The sequence below is a fragment of the Psammomys obesus genome, unplaced genomic scaffold, assembly GCF_907164565.1.
Source record: "Psammomys obesus unplaced genomic scaffold, mPsaObe1.curated_primary_1811, whole genome shotgun sequence".
Lineage (NCBI taxonomy): Eukaryota > Metazoa > Chordata > Mammalia > Rodentia > Muridae > Psammomys > Psammomys obesus.
The window spans coordinates 7,660,070-7,684,594 of NW_026592510.1; the positions used below are offsets into that span (position 1 = coordinate 7,660,070).

Here is a 24,525-nt window from a genome sequence, read left to right on the forward strand (position 1 = left end):
TCTCTCTCTCTCTCTCTCTCTCTCTCTCTCTCTCTCTCTCTCTCTCTCCCTCCCCCCCCCCTCTTTATCAGGGTGGGCTGCACTTTCCAGGGACCTCCACAGCATATGCTTGATAATTTGTGGACTCAGTTGTCTCCTTCTACCGCTTGGGTCTCAGGGATTGAACTCAGGTTGTCAGGCTTAGTGGCCAACACCTTTACCTGCTGAGCTTTCAGCTGCCCAGGCTCACTAAGGATGTCAGTCTGTCATCACTGACAGGGGAAGGGAGGGGAGGGGAGGGGAGGGGAGGGGAGGGAACAGAGCAGTGCACTTCCTGGCAGCCAGGAACTCGCCTTTTCTTTCAGTCTAATAGTCCTCCAACCTATTGGATTGCGGTGCGTGTTCAGGCTGAGTCTTTTTTTGCCCACATTCTGTCTGGGTCTTCTATCTCAGTCGTTTCTGGAAACGTTCACACAGACACACTCAGAAATGTACTTCATTAATCTAAGCGATTTTAAGTCCAATCCAATTGATCATCTTAGGGTCTTACCAATGCGTTACATAGTTCTCAGGAGATTTGGACATTGAATCTGAAAAGAAAGGGATTTCCTGAGCGGTTCTGGACAGGAGAGGCACAGTTTGGATGGACATGGTCTTCTGTTTCCCTCTCAGGATCACCCAGTACACTCCGTATCAGCCAGAGGTGTCTCAGGGGAGGCTGGAAAGTTTACTCAACTTCCAGACCATGGTGTCTGACATCACAGGTTTGGACATGGCCAACGCCTCCCTGCTGGATGAGGCGACCGCGGCTGCAGAAGCGATGCAACTGTGCCACAGGTGAGAGGCTCGGCCTGAGGGGCATCCCTTGTTCCCAGCATCTTAAGAGCGCTTGAGCCCTCTGTGGGGTGTAATAGCTCAATGGACAGTTTGCCAAAGGAAGATTGGCAATGGTAACAATGGTTTTCTGAATGTGCAGCAACCAAAAATTAACTTAAAAATAAAACACTAATGGATCTGAGGCGTTTCTGGCAGAGCTTGCATCATTCGGCTTCGTTGAGGCCTTGGTCCTCACGTGCACGTGACACATGCATGGGACACTTCGAACCTCCCTTGCCTTCATGTCACACACCCGCCAGCAAATGCTGTCTCAGCTCAGGCTCAAGGTCATTGCGTGCTGTGAATTTGCAGGAGTGTTTTTTTTGTTTTCTTTGCTTGTTTTTGTTATTTTGGTCAGGGCTTATGCATAAGCCACCATGGTCACCTGACTCCTGGTGTTTTGTTTTGTTTTTTTAATTGTGCATAGAGTGTCTTCTAACACTTTGTTAGAATGCATGACTTCAAAAATTTGCTATTTGATTTGCTCATGAATTTTATAAAAAACCGTTACATGAATTTTGTCTTGGGGTAAAGATAATTTGTGAGTGGCTCTAGATTTACTTCTGCCATACTGCACTGTATTTATATCAAGAAGTACCTTAGTGTGGGTAAGGTACTTACCCACACTAAAATGGCCACTGTAAAATCAAAGTGGCCATCAACTTGAGAAACCTGAAGGTGTTTTACATCTTCTATGATGTAAATGTTTATTCAACTATCTCATTAATATGCAAATTTGATTCAGTGGTTGGGCCAGGCCTTACCTCTTAGTGCTGTCATTTCAGGCATACGCCTTTCCACCTGCCTTTGTTTTCTCTTTCACAGTGTATATTTGAACACCTCATTCTTACTTCTAGAATATTCCATTCTAGAATAGGACTTTGGAAAGCTTTTTGGTTTTTTTTGGTGTGTGTGTGTGTTTGTGTATGCATGTTTTTGTGTGCCACATATAAACAAGTGATTGCAGAATCTGTTTGCTGAGGCTCCATTTCCAGAAGTTATCAGGCTAAAGATCTCTCTACACTTCCCCTTCCTCCTCTCTGCCTTGGAAGAATATTGGAGCGTGTCTTCCTGGAAGAATTCTCATGGAGGTTGGGAAATCTGCCTACATTCATGGTGTCTTCTAAGAACTGGAGCCTCTGTCCCCGAGTGTCCCTGAGGTTATTTCTTGGCTCCCACAGATATGGGGCTGCAGGTACAGGCAGGTACAGTCTCACCCAAGGTATGACCATTCCTGTGGTGGAGGCCCCCTGGGGCCCTTCCCCCACCTCAGCAGTGTTGAGGGTCAGGTCAGGCTCTTCATGGCAGTCTCGCAGGATGGCCACCTACATGTCTTCTTGGTTACCAGCTAGTCTCAGCTTTTTAGTTATTTTTTAGTAATTTTTGTTCCCTCCTTCTAAACTTCAAAATTATTCGTATCTTTTCAGGCAGGATCTCATAGTTCATGCTGTCCTGGAACTCACTGGATAGCTGAGGATAATCTTGAACTTCCGATGCTCTTGTTGTCATAGCCCAAGTGCTGAGGTTACAGACACGCACCACCACATCTGGCTTCTGCCGTCCTGGGGATGGAACCCAGGGTCTTGTACATGCTAGGCAAGCACTCTCCCAGCGAAGCCACGCCCCAGCCCATCAGGGATAGCTTTTACCTCATAGTCACAGAGGTGGAGGTGTTTTCTTCATTGCTTATTTCATCGTTTGGGCTGAGGATTTCCCACCTGCCCGGCAGGGTTTGCTTTGTGATGGGCTGCACTCCTTCAGGAAACGCTTGCTTCTCTCCTGCTTTCTCCTTGGGTCTGCGTGTAGACTAGCTTTACAAAGCAGCCTGGAGAGTTTCAGTGTGTACTTCCCAACTTTAGAAGTCATTATAGAGTGTGCTTGGCTCTCTCAGATTCAGGTCACTGAGTCCCTTCAATCACTTTTCTCCAAACTGTGGGAAGTATTACACACGAGGTAATTATTTTTCTTAATTTCCCCAACTTGACTCATTCCTTTATTAAATTGATGTCTATGCCAAATGTAGTTGTATGCATCTATAATCCTAGCACTCAGGAGTACAGCAGGAGGCTTGCTGTGAGTTCAAGGCCAGCCTAAGCTGAGATCCTATCTCAACAGCAACAAAACAAACAAAAAATAAAATAAACTGTATGTAGTTGTAAAAGTAATAACTGTATTTAGTGAAAACACATCCATCAAACTGAGTGGAATATAATTCAAAGTAAAGCATGCTGTTTCCTAGTCCAGGCCCCTAAAGAAACCATTGTGTAGCTACCAGAAAATTAATTGTGTGACATGACATAAGTGAATATACTCCATGCCCTTTTTTTCTTTGTTCAGATACTCAGTGGTTACCTGAATTTTTATATATTCACATCAATCATGTTTCCTGAAACCATAGAAAGAGAGGCATCTCCCAGCGCTGGCCCCTTGAGACCCTCCCCCGCCCCCAGCCCTGGGTCTTCCTGTGTGTGTTTCAGGCCTCAGTCCTTTTCCCTCGTGCTGGGTGAGGACATTTGGCATAGATGATCTCTAAGTGTTCCTCTTCTATTCTTTTTTATTTTTGTGTGTGAGTGGGGTGTGTGTGTGTGTGTGTGTGTGTGTGTGTGTGTGTGTGTGTGTGTGTATACCATGATGCTCATGTACAGGCTGGAAGGTAGTCTGAGGGAGTCAGTTCTCCCACGTTGTAGAGTCAGGCTCTGTCTGACTGAGACTCTAAGCTAAAGTGCCCCTTGTGACAACAAAATCCTAAGAGGTATTACTTCAAAAGTCTTTTTTGTAGTGGTTTCAATTTCCTCATATACCTAATGTTTGCCCTTTTCTTTTCATCATGATACAGAGTTTTGAAAAAATTGAATTGGTGTTTGTTATGCTCCGTTAGGACAGGCTTGGCTTTCTGGGGACTGCAGTTGGGAACTGTCAGTCATCAGTCTCTCAGTTCTTTTTACACTATGCTTGGATTTCCCCTCCCTGCTTTGCCTTCTTAGAAACTCTGGCTCAGGTGGTAGAGAACTTGGCCTGGCTGATCACCAGCCGTGCCTACACTAGGGACAATGACACACACCTGTCATCTCACCTCAGCACTGTGGAGGTGGAGGCAGGGGGATCAGAAATTGAGTAGAGTTAGAGGCCAGGCTGGAATACCAAAGAGAAGAAAAAACAAAACAAAACAAAACAAAACAAAAAAACCTGTGATATCTGGAAATGTTCAAGCTTGAATGTGCTTTTTCTTTTCAACAGACACAACAAGAGGAAGAAGTTTTTTGTTGATCCTCGTTGCCACCCTCAGACCATAGCAGTTGTCCAGACTCGAGCCAAGTAATTGATTTATTTTGGGTTTTGAGCCAAGGGTAATACCGTATTTTATTTCTACCTTGTCTCTCTTTCCCACTTCCAGTCTGACTGGAAGTGAAGCCGCTTTACCCTGAATTTGGTGAGTGTCCTTTTCCTCCCCACTCTCTCCCATGGGTATTTCTGCTAAGTACCTCGTCAGCACATGGCGAGTTTATTTGCCTTGACCCTAGGGTGAGATATTCTGCCGTCTTTCGGTAAAATTTAAAATATCAAGATCAGCGGTGGCAGGAGGATTTCAGGTCTGTGGTTAGATTTAGCCACATACTATGAACTTGTCCCAATGTAGAGATTATGGCTATAGCTCATTGGTAGGCCCTTGCCTTGAGTGTTGAGACCACAGGACCGTGAAGGAAAGACTCCGAGGTCCTGTCAGACAGTGAATAAATACATAAGCAAAAGATGAACTAGAGTAACTTCAGCAATGTTTGGGCAATGTAGGTGGAGCTCACACACAACTGTCATGGTGTCGTGTCTGCTCCGTGCACACAACACCTAGAGGCTCCATCAGTGTGAGTAGCCCTATGTGCAAGATGAGGTGGGGCTGGGAGTGAGGCTGGAAGGACACTGGGGGAAAGCATAGAAAAGGAACATAGTCTCCCTACAGATGAGCTGATGCTAATCACATTGGGGGGGGGAGGGGGCTGGCGTAATGGCTCAAGAGACAAGCTGGTGCTAATCACAGGGGGGGGGCTGGCATAATGGCTCAAGAGATGACTCAGCAGGCCTGACAGCCTGAGTTTTATCACCAAAACCCATGAGGAAAAGAGAGAGCTCATGCTCTGAAGTTGTCCTATAACCTCTACACATAAGCCTTGGAACATGAGCATCTGAGGTGCGCTCACAAACACAACACACACACACACACACACACACACACACACACACGAATAATAAAGGAAACAAATTTTCCTTTATACTTTCAGATATAGGGGGGTGCTGGTTGAGCTGAAGTTACCCCACGAAATGGATTTCAGTGGCAAAGATGTCAGCGGAGTGTTGTTCCAGTACCCAGACACTGAGGGGAAGGTGGAAGACTTCACGGAACTTGTAGAAAGAGCCCATCAGACTGGGGTAGGTAAGCCCCTTGTTGAGGCCCGGGAAGGTATGTCCCAGTTGTCTTCTGGTATATTTTAATCTCTTTATGATCATCACATGGGAGGGGGGTGATGTTCTCCTTCCCTGCTCTTTCCTCTTACTCAACGCCGTTCATATGTGTTGCATAAATGCATAGGCAAACGGAATTCACAGCCGTTCAGCCTCCCTGCCTGTCTGTCTGTAGTGGAGATAGCTCCTGTACACTCTCACTGCCCAGGATAACAACCCTGACCTCTTCTCTGTCTGTTCTCCAGAGCCTGACGTGCTGTGCTACCGACCTTTTAGCGCTGTGTGTTTTGAAGCCACCCGGAGAGTTTGGCGTGGACATTGCCCTGGGCAACTCTCAGAGATTTGGAGTGCCACTGGGCTATGGGGGACCACACGCGGCCTTTTTTTCTGTCAGAGAAAACCTGGTGAGGATGATGCCTGGAAGGATGGTGGGGGTGACAAGGTAAAGCTTCACACCCCCTGCTGCGGGTGATTGTGACCTTCTCTGTTCTTTTCCGCTTACGAAAGACTCCTTTGCATTTTGCCTATGTGTGTGTGTCCGCCCGACTGTGTGCCATGGGTGCCCAAGGAGACAGAAGAAGGCAGCATTGGGTCCCCTGAAGCTGGAGCTAAAGGCAGTTGTGAGATGCCCAGTGTGGGTGCTAGGAAACAAACTCAGGTCCTCTAGAAGGGCAGCAGGTGCCCAAAAGCTGAGCACCCGCCCCTCCAGCTCCCCTGTTCTTTTTCTCTGATTTCTTCCTAAATTTAATTGGTCCATGTCAAGTAGATCAAAAACAAGTACAACACAAGTGAAGATGAGGGACTTGGTCTGTGGTGTGCTATGAGCACTGTTACTCAGACAGTGTGAAAATGTGTGTGCATCCTTTGTAAGGTATTAGTATGGTCATGTACGGGCAGTTTAGGGGGATGGCCTGGAGAGACCTGCATCTTTTAAATGCTTTGTACCTAACCAGTTTCTTTCTTAAATACCAATTGTAGAAGGAAGAACTCACCCATGTAATTTGTCCTTCACACACACACACACACACACACACAGAGAGAGAGAGAGAGAGAGAGAGAGAGAGAATTAAAAGAACACTTAGTGTGACCCAGTTGGCCTCTGGAGGTTCCTGTCACATAGATTTGAGTCTCAATGCTCTGATGGTTTTTCCTAAATTAAGAATTTGGAGGAATTCCAGGATTTTTACTTGGGAAATATCTCAATTTTATTATAGTCCCCCAAAACTATGTGTGTGTATCATGTATATAAATATATTTGTTTATCCATATGTACATATATAACTTGTAAATATATATATTCATATTTACATTAAAGAAGAAAATTTTTCATAAGTAGTGAAACTGTTAGCTTTCCTTTCCATTTCCTTTTTTTTTATTGATTAATTAAATTTATATCTCGGTTATAGGCCCCTTCCTCCTCTCCTCCCAGCCCCACCTTCCCTCCCTCTTTTAGTTTTTTAGTTTTTCTGAATAATCAGTCTCTTCAAACCTCTAATGAAGAAATTCTGTTTTCTCAGGTTATCACCCTTTCCCCTTATCAGCCATGAAGATTGGTTCCCATCATCCTGCTAGGCAGAATAATTCCTAGGAAATGTCTTTTCACTGTTCTAGACTTTATTGTATGTATTTCAGAGGCCAAATTAAAACCGATAGTCCTATTAGAGAAGGGACATTTGGAAGTTCGTTTTTATGAACTCGCACCCACACAAATCTACTGAATTCCCCTCAGCTGGGGAAACAAACACATCTAAGGCCTGGGGAGACGGCTCAGTGGGTAAAATGGAGCCAAAAGTGAAAGGACCCGTGTGCAGATCCCCCAGAACCCACACAAGCCAGACACAGGAATGCGACCTTTGACACCTGGGGTTGTGGCCTGACCTCCACATAAGCGCCCTGACATGTGTGTGCCCACACTCACAGATACACGAAATCAGCAGTTCTCAAACTTTCCAATGCCGTGACCTTTTAACACAGTTCCTCATGTTGTGGTGACCCCAACCATAAAATTATTTTTGTTGCTACTTCATCATTAATTTTGCTACTACTATGAGTTGTAATATAAATATTTGATATGCATGATGTCTGCCATTAGACCCCTGTGAAAGTGTCTTTCACCCCAAAGGGGTCACAATCCACAGGTTGGGAATCACTGTTCTGAGCCAGTCCTGGTGCTGTGGTTGTCTGTACTGACCGAACATGTTGTCTTGATCTAGGGATGCCACAGGAAAGGAAGTGTATCGCCTTGCTCTTCAGACTAGAGAACAGCACATCCGGAGAGACAAGGCCACCAGCAACATCTGCACTGCCCAGGTGAGTGCTGGAGCCGACCTGATGCTGAATACCGGGAGGGCCCTACTCACTCCCTCTCATTTTCCTATTTGATCACCGCCTACTGAACAGATCGTACACTAGCGATAGAAAGATCTTATTGACAGAGAAGCCGGGTCTCATAAATTACTGCATGTCTATATCACATACTTGGAGCATGCATTCATTTCATTATTGTTAACAAAACAATAAAAAGTAAGACGTTGGGCCGAGCGGTGGGAACGCCTTTAATCCCAGCACAGAGGAGGGAGAAGCAGGCGGATCTCTGTGAATTTGAGGCCAGCCTGGTCTACAGTGTGAGTCCAGGACAGCCAAGGCTTCACAGAGAAACCTTGTAAGGCATCACTGGTGTTTATTCTGGCTAAAATCAGACCTTCAACATCTTGAACTGAGTAAGATCGGAGGGAGGATAGAGGAATACTCTTGACTTTAATTTCCATGTGCTTTAAGTGTGTCAGTTAGAAGTACTGGGCTCATGGTCTCTTGAAATCTTAGCTATGGCCAGTCCATATGGGTTTCCACCATCTCTTTGAGCTACAAGGAAGATTTCCATGAATGAGGCCAAGAGAACAGAGGCAACAAGCTGGAGGGGAAGGTCCAGATGGGCATCTTCTGGTATCATGAGACATGTTTTGGGGGAGGAGGTCATGAAAAGTGTTCCTGAAGTTGATGGAATACAAGTAGAAATTCTGGGGCTTCTGACCTTGAGTTGCTTCAGGACCTGAATCAAATTAATCAAACAGCAATAAACAAAATAATCCAATAAAAAAAAATGGGGCACAGAACTAAACAGAGAATTTTCGACAGAGGAATCTCCAATGGCTGAGGAGCACTTAAAATGCTTAACTTCCTTACTGACTGATCAGAGAAATGCAAATCAAAATGACTCTGAGATTCCATCTCACACAGGTCAGAATGGCTAAGATCAAAATCTCAAGCGACAGCGCATGTAGAGAAAGGGGAACACTCCTCCATTGCTAATGTGAGTGTAAATTTGTACAACCGCTTTGGAAATCAGTCTGGTGCTTTCTCAAAAAATTGGGAATAGCTTTACCTCTGGACCCAGGGATATCACTCCTGGGTGATATCCAAAAGACTCTCCACCATACAACAAGGACATTTGCTCAGCTATGTTCATAGCAGCTTTATTCGTAATAGCCAGAATCTAGAAACAACCCAGATGTCCTTCAACCAAAGAATGGATAAAGAAACTGGCACATTTACACATTGGAATACTACTCAGCTATTAAAAGCAAAGAAATCATGAAATTTGCAGGCAAATGGATGGAACTAGGAAAGATGATCCTGAGTGAGGTAACCCAGAAGCAGAAAGACACACATGGCATGTGCTCACTTATAAGGGGATTTTAGCCCTCTGGTAAAGAATAAACACACTAGGAGCACAGACCCAAAGAAGATAAGTAACAAGGAGAGTCCAGGGGAGGATGTGTCAGTCTCACTTGGAAGGGGAGAGAGTGCCTAAAGAGGTAGTGGCTAAAACGAGGGAACAAGGTAGAAGAGGGGGCACAGAGAGTTAAAAGGGTGGAGATCAGACCTGGGGAGAATGAGGGCTAGAGGACAGAAGGCCTGTAGAGAAAAAAGAAACAAGATGGGAGTCTCTGTGACAAGCTGGAGACTTAGGTCAGGGTAGGCTCCTGGGGAGATATGAGAAGGATTCAAGCAGAGACTGCTAGTAGCAGAGACCATAGAGACAGTAAAGGACATCCTCTAACTACAGTAGCCCAGTAGGGGAGGAAAACTCCAACCCATCCACAAAAACTTCAACCCCCCAATTACCATGTCTATAGGATGTGTAGGGATATTTGGACGACACTTAGGGAGTCTTATGGAATAGTGGGAGGAAAGAGAAAAGGACCTGGAAGTGACAGGCCGCTCCACAAGAAAACCAGCAGAGCCAACTAAGCAGGGCCCAGAGGGTCTCGCTGAGATTGAAGCATCAACCAAGGACCATGCAGGAACTGGACTTAGGCACGCTACAAAGATGTAGCAGATGGTCAACTTAGGCTTCAAGTGAGTCCTCTAGTAAGGGAAGTGGGGACTGCATCTGACAAGGACACCCTTTCCAGCTTTTTTATTACTTCCCCCTGGTGGGATCGCCTTACTAGGCCACAGGGGAAGAGGACATGCTTATCCCTGACAGCAGGGGAGGTTTAGGGGATGATGGGTAGGGGAAGGGAGCACCCTTTTTCTGAGCACATGCATGTATGAATGTAGGTGTGTGACACACTTGTGGAGGTCATAGGATACTTGCATGGATCTGTTCTCCTTCCACCATAGAATCTGGAGGTCAGGCTTGCACAGCAGATCTTTCATCTGCTGAGCTGTCTCGCTGGCCCTTTTGCTTCAAAGTTTGAAAATCATTTTCCAAGTACACCCGGGCTGTCTACAATGAACAAAGTGTTATGTGGCTGCTGCTTCTTCCTTTAGTAGAACTCATTTCATCATTTTTTTTAAATGTATCGTTTACTGCAGTTATGAAAATGGTGTTTGTAAAAAAGAAAGAAAGAAAGAAAGAAAGAAAGAAAGAAAGAAAGAAAGAAAGAAAGAAAGAAAGAAAGAAAGAAAGAGAGAGAGAATGGTGTTCCTCTTGGGAATGACCGGTACTCTGTCTGCCCTGATTTTTGTCTTTTCAGTTTGCTGATCGTCTAGTTCTTTACTGTTCCTTTTCCTCACCTGTTCTGAAAGCAACTGATGGTTCAAAGTACTCCAGTATCTTGTCTCTGCACGCGTGCACTTGCCCTTCTGCTAAGATGTGGCTGACCTTCCCTGAGCTTTTTCCTCCGTGCTGTCTTTGAGTATCATCTGCTGCCGTTTCTGTTAACTGTCACCTGTTCTTTTAGTCCTGCAGGGGATCCACCATGAACTTCTCTTAGATTTATATCACTGATGAAGCATGTCTATCTTAAAAAAAAAAAAATCTCTGAAAGGATGTGAATGGATTATATTTTTAAATCTTTCTGTGAACTTGTGGCTTAACTGATATCAAAATTCTCACTGTATTTTGTGGGACCCCCTCTCATTTTTCTTTGAAACAGGGCCTCATTGTATCCTGGGGGTAGGAAGGAGGGTCAGAACCACTGTATAACTAAGTCGACTCTTAAATTTCTGACCTTCCAGCCTCTAGCGCTTGGGAGGTAGAGGCAGGAGGATCGTGATTTCAAGGCCACCCTGGGCAGCATAAGACCACTTCCCCCGGAGAAAAATAGATTTATTTTTACTATATAAAATGATAAATGTGTTATACATGAATCAGAAGAATCTCTAGGCCAGTGGTTTTCAACCTACCCAATGCTGTGACCCTTTAATACAGTTCCTCACATTCTAATTCCCAACCATAAAATTATTCTCATTGCTACTTCACAATTGCTACTGCTATGAATTGTAATAGAAATATCTGTGTTTTCCAATAGTCTTAGGCAACCCCTGTGAAAGTCATTCTACCGCCAAAGGTGTCTGCTGGTCTAGGCAAAGCATAGACAAAGAAATTCAGAGGCCAGAGGATTGGATCTGGAACAACGAATACTCAGTCTGAATCAGAATGTATATGTACAATGAAAGCTTTTTAAACAGAAAATAGGAGTCAGGCATGATGGTGTACACCTTTAATCTCAGCACTTGGGAGGCAGAGGCAGGCAGATCTCTGTATGTTGAAGGTCCACCTGATCTATATAGTGAGTTCCAGGACAGCTAGGACTGTTACACAGAGCGACCCTGTTTCCAAAAAAGAAAAAAAAAGAAAAAGATATTTTAAAAAAATCTCCTTGGAAGCCAGGTGTGGAGGCTGCTAGTAGCAGAGACCAGATTTCACATGCCTGAAATCTCTGCAGTAGGGATAAGAATGTGTGTAGGTCAATATATACATATACACATATATTTAGTTTTTAAAAATTACAGAGCCCCCCAGATACAGTGGCACATGCCTTTAATTCCAGTACTCAGGAGGCAGAGGTAGGTAGATTTATGTGAGTTCAAGGCCAGCCTGGTTTACATAGTGAGTTCTTGGTCAGCCAGGGCTGCAAAGAGAGACAAAACAATGAATAAATAAGTTACAGGGCTGGGGAAGATAATCCTGTATTAAGATCTTTTACTGATCTTGCAGAGGACCTGGATTCTGTTCTCAGCATCTCTGGTGGCTCGCAACTGTCTGTAACTTCAGGATCCAATTCTGCTTCTGACTTCCCTGGGTTCCTGCACGCATGTGAGGCCCATATACACATACACTCAGGTACACACATACATGTAAAGTTAAACGAGTGAATATTTTTAAATGACGTTTATTTATTTAGTGAACTGGTTCTCAGCATGTGGGTCATGACTCCTTTGCAGGTCACTTAACAACTATTTACATTATGATTCATAACAGTACAGTGCAGATATAAAGCAGTGACGAAATAATTTTATGGTTGAAGGTCACCATAACATGAGAAACTGTTAAAGGGTCGCAGCAGCGTCAGGAAGGCTGAGAACCACGGACTTAGTGTGTATGTGTGAGTTTGGACACACACATGTCATGGTACTTATGCAGAGGTCACAGATGTTGCATTTCTGTGTCTGGCTTTATGTGGGTTCGGGGGGGGGGGGGGGTTGAACACAGATCTGTTCACTTTTGCCTGAGTACCTCACCCACTGAGCCAACTTCCTGGGCCTCACTGACCTGTTGGTTCCTGAAGTTCAGTTTCTTGTGCTTTGTATTCTCTGAGGGTTTGAGGGTTTGAGAATTGCTTGCTGTTTTGATTCTTGAAGAAATATCTAAGTATGCATAAAATTCTCAGATCTCGGTTTTTCCCCATTGAGGTCTTTATTGCCCCATTGTGTTCCAATGGTAGATCTTGCTTCTTGGTGATGATTACAGCCTGCTTTCCCTCTTATGCCTGACACGATCCTGCTGTACCAGTGAGACCCCTTTGTAAGGGTCAGGATAGCGACGACTCAGTGCTGTTTTCGTATAAATGGTTCTTACAGAGAATGCAGGAAATTAAATCATTTTGGCTCACTTTTCTTCAGTGTGGGCATCTTCAGTCAGCAATTCCTCCTGCCCACCACTTGCCTTCCAACACATGGTGGCTCGTGGTTGATTCTGGAAATGCTCTTTCTTGTTTCAGGCCCTCTTAGCCAACATGGCTGCCATGTTTGCCATCTACCATGGATCCCATGGGCTGAAGCACATTGCTAAAAGGGTTCATAATGCCACTTTGATCTTGTCTGAAGGTGAGTCCGTTATGTTGCCAGTGTAACAAGACTGATACATATATCTAAGTACATGGAAACTTGGGGTGTGTCCAGGACTGAATACAAAATAGAGGTCACATAAGAAACTAAGAAACAGGTTGATATTTTCAACATCTATGACAGTATGACAGACTGCTATTTTTCTTTCTTTCCGTCTGTCTTTTTTCTTTCTATCTATCTTTATTTTTATTTTTATTTTTTTTTTAAGACAGGGTCTTGCTATGTAGTCCTGGCTGGCCTGCAACTCATCATTATAAATCAATCAGGCCTTGAACTCAGAGATTCTCCCATCTCTGCCTCCTGAGCATTGGGACCAAAGGCATGTGTCACCACACTCAGTGGATACTGATATTTGTAATAGATGAAGTTCGTAATCTTTCTCACCCAGAATACAAAAGGATGGACATTTTTATGAGAAAATGATCAGAAGTCATTATATAATTTAGAAATAAATGAGTAAGTATACAAATAAATGACCAATAGACTCATGTAATTTCAACATTATTAATCCAGGAACCACTTAATCTTTTTGCTGTGTTCTTGACAAAGTTTTGTGTAGCTCAGACAGCCTCAAACTTATGATGTAGCTGAAGATAACCTTGAACTCCTGATCCCTGCCTGTGCCTTCCAAGTGATGAGATTGCAGACATGTGCCATCGCACATACTGCCTTATTATTTTTAAGGTTTGATTTTTGTGTGGTTCTGGGGCTGAAGCTCGGGACCTGTACATCTATCTGCATGTTCTTCCATTCCTTAGGCTCTCGGCCCTTGCCCTCTACCTTGGTAAAGATTAAGAAATGACAACACTCTATGGTGGTAGCTTTTTATGGGTGGCAGTTAAACATCAAAAAAACCAACCAACCAAAACAAAACAAAACAAAACAAAAAACCCTAAGTGATCTGGAAGATGGCCTCACAAGCACAAGGCCTCGAATTTAAATTGTTAGGCCCCACTTGAAAAGCTGGAGTGTGGCTCAGATTTCAGCACATAGCTGTAATCTCCGCAGTGGGGAAACACTGACTAATGATCCCCAGTGTTTACTAGCTGGCTAGTTTAGCTGAGTTGGTGCACCCCAGATTCAATTTGATCCTGTTTCAGTAAGTAAGTAAGCAAGTAAACAAACAAACAACAAACAAAGTAGAAACCCAGGGTTGATTATGCCTACAGTTTGATTCAGCTACACTGCCATGAGGTGTATATCTAAAGGATATAAGTGTGAAAGGAGTGTAAAGCATAAGTGTGTCCATTGTAAGCTTGTTTGCAGTAAGTAGCCCAGTCTCGGAGGCAGATAACACATAATTACATTACAGCACATCCGTAACAGATATTGAAAATAATCATGTGGGACTTGATCTATAGACAAGCTGAGACCTAGCATAGACTCTGTGCTCATGCCTGTAATCACAACTGAGGTAAGTTGAGGCGGAAAGATCGTCACAAGTTAAGGCCAGCCTGGTCTACATAATGAGCTCCAGGACAGACAAAGCTACATAACAAGATTCAGACTTTAAAAAGAAGTATTTATGAGGCGTTCCAGACCTGTGTGAAATTCATTGCAGTCCTCCTGTCTCAGCCTCCCAAATTATAGGTTCCAGGCATAATGTTCTTTTTTTTAAAGATTTATTTATTGTGCATGTACGCCTTCACACCAGAAGAGAGCACCAGATCTCATTATAGATGAGAATTGAACTCAGGACCTCTGGAAGAGCAGACAGTGCTCTTAATCTCTGAGCCATCTCTCTAGACCCATAATGTTCTTTTAAAAAGTGTAATAACACACAATCACATTCATTTCTAATATGTACATCAAAATGTAGGTAGTATTTATTTCTGGCTTGTCAGCTTATAATTTTTCCTCACTTGTTTGATATGTTTTTCATGATTTTCTGTAGCACAGTAATGAATTCATTTACTATTCTTCTTAAAAAGCCACCAATATACTTGCCAGTAAACAACCTACAGTGTTGCCTACTGTGATGCCAGTAGCTGTTGTACAGAGCTCTGTCTGAGTGGACTGTTCCCTGTCTTGTCTAGGTCTCAAGCGGGCAGGACACCAACTCCAGCACAACCTGTTCTTTGACACTTTGAAGGTTCAGTGTGGCTGCGCGGTGAAGGAGGTGTTGGGCAGAGCAGCTCAGAGGCAAATCAACTTCCGACTCTTTGACGATGGCACAGTAAGTCGATTGATTACTTAATTATTTTCACCAGTTCTTTGTGCTTCAGGAGTTCTCTCATGAAAAGCCTTCCATGTTGTTTAACAAACATTGGAATTGGGAGTCTATATTTTGTAAACAGTTCCTAATTTCCAACTTGTTCTACTGTGACCTTTTCAAAGAAGAATCAATTGTCCTCGACTTTTCTTAAAAAAAATTTTTTTTTGTGTGTGTATGAGATTGTTTATGATTAAGGCTCTAAGTTAGAAAACAAAGAGAATGAAGGGATGAAGAGCCTAACACATTGAGTGTCTGTGGGAGCATCCTGAATTCATTAGACTGGTAGGGTTCACAGGTGGCTTGCCAAACTCCAAAGCTTGTCAAGTCTGAGACCGGTCCACTCACTTTCCCTTAAACATCGACTTGGTCCTGGTGTTATAGAGTGGATGAGGAGTTTGACCGGAATCTTCTGCCCCATGGTATCTTGTCCAATTTCCCCCAGTGATGTGGAATTTGGAGCTTAATGATTTCTATCTGGTTTTCTTTTCTATAGCTTGGTATTTCTTTGGATGAGACAGTCACTGAGAAAGATCTGGATGATTTATTGTGGATCTTTGGCTGTGAGTCATCCGCAGTAAGTAAAGACATGTTGTCTTTTATCTAATGTTGTCACATTAGATGTGATGTCAAGAAAGGTTCTGTTCTGCCCTTCTGTGGGCTTGAATATGAGTGAGAAAGGGCTCAGCTCCACAATGGCCACTCTGCTGTTCAGACTATGACACTGTCCGTCCCTTGTTCCTGTGACTGCTGATAGCTAAAGGTCACTGTTAACAGATGCTAGCAAGGCCCGCGCCTCCAGGCTAAGTGGATTGTTGGTGGCGTTGCGCCCTGACTTTGAAACAAAGATCTGTGACAGCGCATCTCAGTTTTTGTCAATTCTGGGAAAATTACGACACTCTTTCACTTAATGAGTGATTACCAAACCTGTAATATACCTGTGCCAGATATTGTGCCATGCCCTGAGGTTATGGTGGCAGATAGGATCAGGTTCCTGCCTCCACTAACATAGTGAGGACCCAGACACATAATCCCAGCACGGTCTGTGAGGAAACTGAGCCCATTGGATCAGCTGGTCACAGGGCGTTTGGATCAGTTTCCAAACTAAGATCTTAAACATGAGTGTGAGTTATTATATACCAAGAGAGTGTGTTGGAGGAGAAGGGTGGGTTTAGATATGGGCTCTATCCTAGTGAAAACAGCCATAAAGACCAGGAGGAAAGATAATTCCTGTGACACTAGAGCAGTTCTGTATGACTGAATGGGTTTCCACACAGTGAGCTATTGGGGATGAGGCATTCGATAGGATGGAAGTAAAAGAGAAGATAGTTGCTCCCTAGACCCATGCCAGGATCTAACCCCGGGCACGTTACACTGCTTATTGCCTGGAAATTACTATAGTGAGTATCGGCTGAGTGAGTCAATGAAGAAAGCTACTCCTATTCCGTAGAAATAGAATTACCTTCCAGGGTGCTGAGTGGTGATCTTTGGTTGTCTGGACCCCTTGACCGCATTATCTAGCTCCAGATACCAATTACAAGCTACCAAGAAGCTTCACAATGTTTCCCCCAGTGTTGAGTTTTATTAACTAAATAGGACCATGTAAACACCTTCCCTGCGGAACACCGAACTGGGTTTAAGACCATTGATGGGTAAGTGTTTGAGGGGTGATTCTGGAGTCATCAGCATGACTCAAGATGCTGTGTATCTCTGTTCATTTTTTGTTGCTGTGACCAAAAGCCACTGAGGGGCAGGAAAGCAACAGTCCATCGCTGAGGGAAGTCAGGGCAGGAACCCTGGAGGAACACTGCTTACTGGCTTGCTTTCTCCTGTGAGCCAGGCCCAAGGTGGGCCAAACCCTCCCCCATCCTCCCCAGGGGGCCAACCTGATGGGGGCAGGGCCTCCACGGAGATTCCCTCTTCCTAGGTGGCTTTGTGTTGGCCAAGCTAAGAAAAACAAACCAGCACACCATGCTATTAGCACAGGGAGGGATGAAGATTAGATGTGTGATTAGATGTTCCAGATGTAAAATCCTCACATTTGCATATGTTTTCTCCCATTATTTAAGCAACGTCAGGCTTCGTGGCTTTCTTGATAATATCAGTGCTGAACAAATGTTCTTGTTTTTGCTTACTCCTTTTGTTGTGCTAGTGACTGAACTCAGGACTGAACTCACACATCCTGGGAAACTAAGGACTACTAAGCTTTAATTTACAGGTCTTGGTTGTTGCTGGTGGTGGTTTTTGGTTTGTTTGTTTGCTTTTGTTTTAAATTCTTTTGGTGGCATGTTCTAGCTTTTAACTTGGGCCTTGCTTATGCCGGGCAAGCGATCTGTTCCTTTTATTTGTTTGTTTGTTTATTCATTCATCCGTTTATTTATTTATTTTAATTTGTTGGGGTTTTTTTTGAGACAAGGTGTAATGTAGCCAAGGGCTGAACAAACTTTTTCTTTAGATTTATTTATTTTTATTTTCAATGTATCAGTGCTTTCTGTACGTGGTCAGAAGAGAGTGTCAGATTCCCTGGAAGTGGAGTTACATTGGGTTGTAAGTAATGCCGGTGCTGGGAACTGAACGTGGATACGCTGGAAGAGCAACTAGTGCTCTTAACCACTGAGCCATCTCTCCAGCTCCTTAAAGATGGAACTGTTAATCTTCCTTCTACCTCCCTAGCACTAGGATTATAGGTTTGTGGCACACATCCAGTTTGTGCTGTTCTACGAACTAAAACAAAACAAAACTCAGATTGCATGCTATTTAGCTACACCCCTCAAATCTTTTTAATTTTAATGCAAGTCTGCAAGGACCTCTGCAACCTTCATGGGCAGCAGATAGATGAGCCAAAGGAGGCAAGAAGACAGTTCAGCTCAACAAGACTCAGTAGCCAGTGTTGGTTCCAACTTTGTGAGTCTGACCTCTGGTGGTTTATTTTAGGTGTATTTAAGCACAGCACAATTTGGTGAAGTTTATTCTGGTGATAAATGACTCAGTGTTGCGCGCACAACAAATCATACCGAGATCTCCCTGAGGAGCAAAGTAAGCTAAATACAGATTAGATGTGACTGCATCAACACTCTCTGTGAAGTCCGTAAAAATTGGCTCCCCAAATTGATTGGGATAACAGGCTCATTTACAATTGATTGAGGAAAATACATTTGTGGTACGGACCTGGAGGAGGGCCCAGTGCTGGAAGAGTCTGTAGCCACGAAAATACTGGAGATGGAGCCCAAAAGTTGCCAGGCTAGAGAGCACGCCTGCGCCAGCCTTCCTAGTAGAAAACAAGTTTTACATTCCTTCCCTTGATGGAACAGCCCTGTGCCTTTAACTTTCCAGGCTCCTCTCCTACAGTTCTTCTCAATCTCTGGGTCGTAGCAAGAAAATAATTTTACAGCTAGGGGGTCACCAGAACATGGGGAACTGTGTTAAAGGGTTGCAGCATCCAGAAGGTTGAGACCTCTGCTGTAGTGCGTGTCTGTGGGTGGGCACAAAGACCTCTGTGCCCCTTACACAGGTCACCATTTTCTTCCTTTTGATGCTCATGTTTTTTTGTACAGTGTTTGTGAAATCCTTATTAATGAATCCTTTAATCCCAGCATTTGGGAGGCAGAAGCAGGTGGACCTCTGTGAGCCTGAGGATATCCATCTACACAGCAAGTTCCAGACCAGCCAGGCCACACAGCAAGGCTCTGTCTCAAACAGATAATAACAGGGAACAAGAAATTATTGCCAAAGCATAGTTCCTGCATTATCTGTCTCTATGTTTTCTTCTAAGTGTTCAAGAATTTTGGCTTTTACACGAATGTCTTGGTGCATTTTGTTAAGCTCGTAATCTAGCCTGGAAACCTCCCGCCTGGAAGCCCCTGTCCTTCAGCCTCTGTGCTCTCTCTTTCAGGAATTGGTGGCTGAAAGCATGGGAGAGGAGTGGAAAGGTATTCTAGGGTCTTCATTCCAGAGAACCACCCCATTCCTCACACATCAAGTGTTCAACAGGTTTGTGTGGCTTCAGTGAATTCTGAATTTTGTGTTCTGGCAGCGAAGCAGAGAGCCTTGGGGAGGGTGTTGTTTCTGACACTGACCATGATAATAGGTTCCGGTTTATTGCCGCTCAGCCAGGGTCACTAATAGATTCATGCCAGAAAGACCCCATCCCTGATGAAAGCCGAGCATACCTTGTCTCCTGATAGTTCTGCTGTGCTGGTGCTGTGCTGGGGGGGGGGGGGGGCAATTTTCAGATGTACTTCCTAAGTTCATCTCAGGAACCCCATCCTCATCTCAGTGTTTCCTCCTTCTTGAGATCCATTAGAGTCTGTGACGTGCAACTAATGCGTCTTTGGAGTTGGGGCTCCTCTCTCTTTTTGTAAGAGGACCAGAATGACTCTAATTTAATGGCTGTTTTACGTTCACAGCTATCACTCAGAAACCAATCTCGTCCGGTACATGAAGAAACTAGAGAACAAAGACATCTCTCTTGTCCACAGCATGATTCCATTGGTAGCTGTTTGGGGCCCTTTCTTCTCACTTCTAAACCCTAGCCCGATTCCTCCTGTGCCTCTAACACAGTGCAGGCGGGGAGAGGCAGGGCCTTTCGGGGAGGTGGGAGGGTCCCTACAAGGGCCGGAGAAAGTCCCTAACAGGATGCTCCTCGGATGTGCTTCTTCAAGGGATCCTGCACTATGAAGCTCAACAGCTCCTCCGAACTCAGAGTAAGTAGGACATGTCTATGAAGTGTGTACCTAGGGGCAGATTCCCAGTTTGTACAGAAATGGATGACAAAAGCCCGCCTACACTGGGACTCTTTGCCTCAACGACCCTTTCTGCATCTTTCTGCAATCGTGGTAGAGACGCTGATATCTCTCACAATTTGATCAGTTAAATTCACAGATACAGCTGGGTGTGGAGGCACACACCTTTAATCCCAGCACTCTGGGAAGTTAAGGCAGTCAGATCTCTGAGTTTAGGGCTAACTCAGTCTAAAAAGTAAGTTTTGGGATAGCCAAGGCTATACAGACAGACTCAAAAACAAACAAAAAAAATTATGGATAAAAATTATTATTCTTATTGACAAAGTTTTATCTCAGGGAAGTTTTAAAGCATTGATGGAAATCTTCCTAGCCCAGTGTTCCAAGCAGCTGTGTCTACAAGCATGTCCACCATGCCCAGCTATGTAAAATGATTATTATTGTTATCACTTTTAATAGTTTCTTTTAGTATATGTGGTGTGTGTGTGTGTGTGCGTGTGTGTACATGCACTTGTGTGGCACAGTTTTCCTTCTGTTCGTGAGTCTCAGGGATCAAAGCCAGGTCATAAGGCTTCATGACAAGCAACTTTGTCTCTGAGGTATCTTTCCAACTATGTGAAATAAATTTTTAAATTAAAATAATCAGGTGACTAGTTCCCCCCCCCCCCCAAAATCTGGGCTTTTAAAGACTTCTATTTTTTTTCTTTTTTTTCTTTTTTTTTTTTGTTTGGAGTTAGCCTTAAAGGTTCATTTGAGAATGTTAGGCCTGGCCTGGATGTTGGCTCAGTGATGATAGAACAATTGCCTGGTAACTCATTTGCTCTGGTTTGCATCTTAGTTACAACAACAAATTAGAAAAAAAAATTAGAAGGCTAAAGCACAAAATTAGAGGACATGCCTGTAATCCTCTCACCTGGAGAGCAAAGACGGGACCTTGAGTTCCTGTGTCAAAAACCAAACAGACAAAAGAAAATATACCTCTTTCTAAAAAGCCATTCACTGTGTCAGAGGGTGAGGTTTGAGGTTTGGGTTTATTCTCTGGGTCAACAGGAATTTGATTGACAAGGTGTGGTGATACATCCTTATCTTTTACGAGGCAAATATTATTTCAGCAGAGTTAATTCATTCTCTTTTAGGATTCTTCTGATGTTGTAAGTCATTTCAGGCAAAGAAACTAGGTTTGGACTGGGTTAGGAAGAGTCTTTCATATTTACATTTTTGTATATGGCTGGTCTGCTCAGTGAAAAGAAACTAATCTATATGCTTATCCACACATGTAAGAATTTGATTGAATGCACTGCTTCATGTAAGTCTGTTTTGGGACCTTTCTACTCCGGGATAGGTAGAATTTTGTGAGTTTTCTTTGTGGCTTCTGTGTCCCACTTATACAGTGTAGACAGTAATAGTTTTTATTTGATTAGGCTGTGGACAGAAACCGAATGCATATTCTAAATGCCTTGAGAGCCCCTGGCTCCTTGGTGCCATTCCTGGTGTTGGCATATATGTCGTCATCGTCATCATTAAAATCATCGTTAACTTTTACAGCCTACACATGCTTACTTTCCTCTTCTTGCTCTTCAGCCCATCACGTGGAAAGAATTTGCTAACGTCCACCCTTTTGTGCCGCTGGACCAAGCTCAGGGATACCAGCAGCTTTTCCAGGAGCTTGAGAAGGATTTGTGTGAGCTCACGGGTTATGACCGAGTCTCTTTCCAGCCTAACAGGTAAGGGCTTCATTCCCTCTCTTCAGCAGCCGCACAAAGAGCAAAGCGTCCTTTCATCGCTGTATCCTATTTTTATCACTTCTTACCAGGTATCATTGTGAGTCCAAGGTGGCCTCGTTTACACAGCTGGAAATTTGGTGATCATTTGTGGGTTGGGAGAGAAACTGGGAATGTTGAATAGAGCCTTGGTTTTCCATTCTATGAACCTCTTCCTGTTGTTCTTTGGGCCTCCTTAGAGATAACGTGGTGCCTAAGTTCCAAGGGTAATGTCCCAAGTGAAACCATGCAAAATTACAAATGTCCCCAGCCCCCAGCCTGCGTTCTCAAGTTACATGGGATGCACTGAAGTGTGAAAGAGTGAAACATGGTGCTTCCGTTACGATGAATTAGCCACAGAAGCTAATTCTGTGAGTGAGCCAAATTACCACAAACTTTGACATGTAAACTTTACTTAATATTAAGAAAGGCATCACTGTCCTTTCTACTTCCCTGGAATATTTAGATGTTAAATGCAGAAAAGTCAACAGGATTGTCCCTGCTGGGCACAGTGGCATGCATTTGTAATCCTAGCATTCAGCAGGCAGAGGTAGCTAGATCTCCCTGGGTTCAATGCCAGTCTGGCTCTATATAGTGAATTCCAGGCCAGCCAGGCCTACATAATGGTTTTTATCCTGTTTGCGTTCATTTGTTTGTTTAAACCCTGTTTTTCCATTTATTTGCTTAAAGCATAAACCCAGAGGACATTTATAGCCTGGGCAAGAAAAAAGTCTAATAATATTTAATTGCCTTTCTGTTTCCCCATTATGCTCAGCATGGCTTGCTTCAACTTGTTCCCAGAACTCTCTTTGCCATTCTTAAAATTACGCAATAGCACACAACAAATATACTGTAGAAACTTTCGAGGCAGTTACTGTGCTCTCTAGTTTTATGTCAACTTGACCCAAGGTAGAGTCATCAACAGAGGAGGGAGCCTCCGCTGAGAAAATGCCTTACAAGATCAGGCTGCAGGCACGCATAGGCCATTTATTCTCTCTCTCTCTCTCTCCTTCTCTCTGTCTGTCTGTTTCTCTCTCTGTTTTTCAAGACAGGGTTTCTCTGTGTAGCCTTGGCTCTCCTGGACTCACAGGCTGGCCTTGAACTCAGAGATCCGCCTGGCTGGCATTTTCTTAATAAATGATTTGATGGTGGTGGTGGTGGTGGTGGGTGTGCTGCCCTTATGGATGAGGCCACCTCTGGGCTGGTGGTTCTGGGTTCTATAAGAAAGCAGACTCAACAGGCCATGGTGAGCAAGCCAGTGAGCAGCACCCCTTCCTGGCTTCTGTATCAGCTCCTGCCTCCAGGTTCCTGCCTTCCCTGAGTTCTTGTCCTGATTTCCTCCAGTGAGGAACAGCGTTTTCAGTCATGATGTTTCCTCACAGCAATATTACCCTAACTAAGACAGTTGCTTTTGTAAAAAGAAACTGTAAATGGGCTGGAGAAATGGCTCAGTGAAGTAAAGTATGTGTTGAGCAAACAAGGACGTGGTAGTAACCTGGGGCCCTATGGTAAGGTGGGAGGCAGAGTCTTCACAATCTGTTACTGCTTCTTCTTTGTTTTTCTTTATTATTATTATTATTATTATTATTATTATTATTATTATTATTATTATTATTTGTTTTTTTACGATTTATTCACTTTGTATCCTGGTTGTAGCCCCTTCCCTCCTCTCCTCCCAGTCCCACCCTCCCTCTCTTTCTGCCCTATCCCTCTCCCCTAGTCCACTGATAGGGAAAGTCCTCCTCCCCTACTATATGACTGTAGCCTATCAGGCCCCATCAGGACTGCCTGGATCCTTTTCCTCTGTGGGCTGGCTAGGTGGTCCCACCAGGGAGAAATGATCAAGGAGCAGGCAGCCGAGTTCATGTCACAGATGGGCTGTTCTATTACCAGTGAACCCACATGGAGACTGAACTGTCTGTGGGCCACATCTGAGCAGGAGTCTAGGTCCTCCTTATTCCTGGTCTTTGGCTGATGCATCAGTCTCTGTTGCCCCACCTGGGCCTAGCTTTTTTATGGCTCTGTTGGTCTCCTTGTGTGGGTCCTTCTATATCCCCCTTCTTCCGTAATACTCCCTGCTGTGGGTCTCTACATCTGCCTCAATCCCCTGCTGGGGGGAGTCTTTTAGAGGACATTTGTGGTAGGCTCCTATCCTATTCCCTCTTTTCTACCACCTGCAGTGTCTGTCCTGTTTTCCCTTCTGAAAGAGAATTAAGCGTCTTCCCTAGGGTCTTCCTTATTATTTAGCTTCTTTAGGTCTGTAGATTGTAGTATGTTTATTCTATGTCATATGACTAATATCCTCTTATAAGTGAGTATATACCACATGTGTCTCTCTGCTTCTGGGTTACTCACTCAGGATATTTTCTAGTTCCATCCATTTGCCTGTAGATTTTATGATTTCCTTGTTTTTAATAGCTGAGCAGCATTCCATTATGTAAATATACTACAATTTCTTTATCCATTCCTCTGTTAAGGGATATCTAAGTTGTTTCCAGATTTTGGCTATTACGCGAATAAAGTTGCTATGAAGAAGTTGAGCAAATGTCCTTGTATGGTGGAACATCTTTTGGATATATGCCAAGGAATGGTATAGCTGGGTCTTGAGGTAGCACTATTCCCAGTTTTTTGAGAAAGTGCTAGAGTGATTTCCAAAATGGTTGAAAAAGTTTACATTCCTACCAGCAATGGAGGAGGGTTCCCTTTTCTCCACATCCTCTCCAGCATGTGTTGTCACTTGAGTTTTTGATCTTTGCCATTCTAATGGGTTTGACATAGAATCTCAGAGTTGTTTTGATTTTCATTTCCTTGATGACTAAGGACATTGAACATTTCTTTAAGTGTTTCTCCATTCAATATTCCTCTATTGAGAATTCTCTGTTTAGCTCTGTACCCCATTTTTCAATTGGATTATTTGGTTTGTTTG

At 43.8% G+C, this 24,525-nt stretch overlaps 1 protein-coding gene across 1 annotated transcript in view; it reads left to right on the top strand.

Moving 5' to 3' along the window:
* Gldc (glycine decarboxylase) overlaps nt 1-24,525 on the top strand; it is an 83,367-nt gene that overhangs the window by 26,072 nt on the left and 32,770 nt on the right. The window contains exons 4-15 of the mRNA XM_055613857.1: nt 652-816; nt 4,093-4,170; nt 5,130-5,277; nt 5,556-5,752; nt 7,524-7,620; nt 12,762-12,867; nt 14,925-15,064; nt 15,597-15,677; nt 18,993-19,090; nt 19,507-19,591; nt 19,762-19,803; nt 21,421-21,563. Coding sequence (XP_055469832.1) covers nt 652-816; nt 4,093-4,170; nt 5,130-5,277; nt 5,556-5,752; nt 7,524-7,620; nt 12,762-12,867; nt 14,925-15,064; nt 15,597-15,677; nt 18,993-19,090; nt 19,507-19,591; nt 19,762-19,803; nt 21,421-21,563 — 1,380 coding nt within the window. The remainder of the gene's footprint in view (nt 1-651; nt 817-4,092; nt 4,171-5,129; nt 5,278-5,555; nt 5,753-7,523; nt 7,621-12,761; nt 12,868-14,924; nt 15,065-15,596; nt 15,678-18,992; nt 19,091-19,506; nt 19,592-19,761; nt 19,804-21,420; nt 21,564-24,525) is intronic.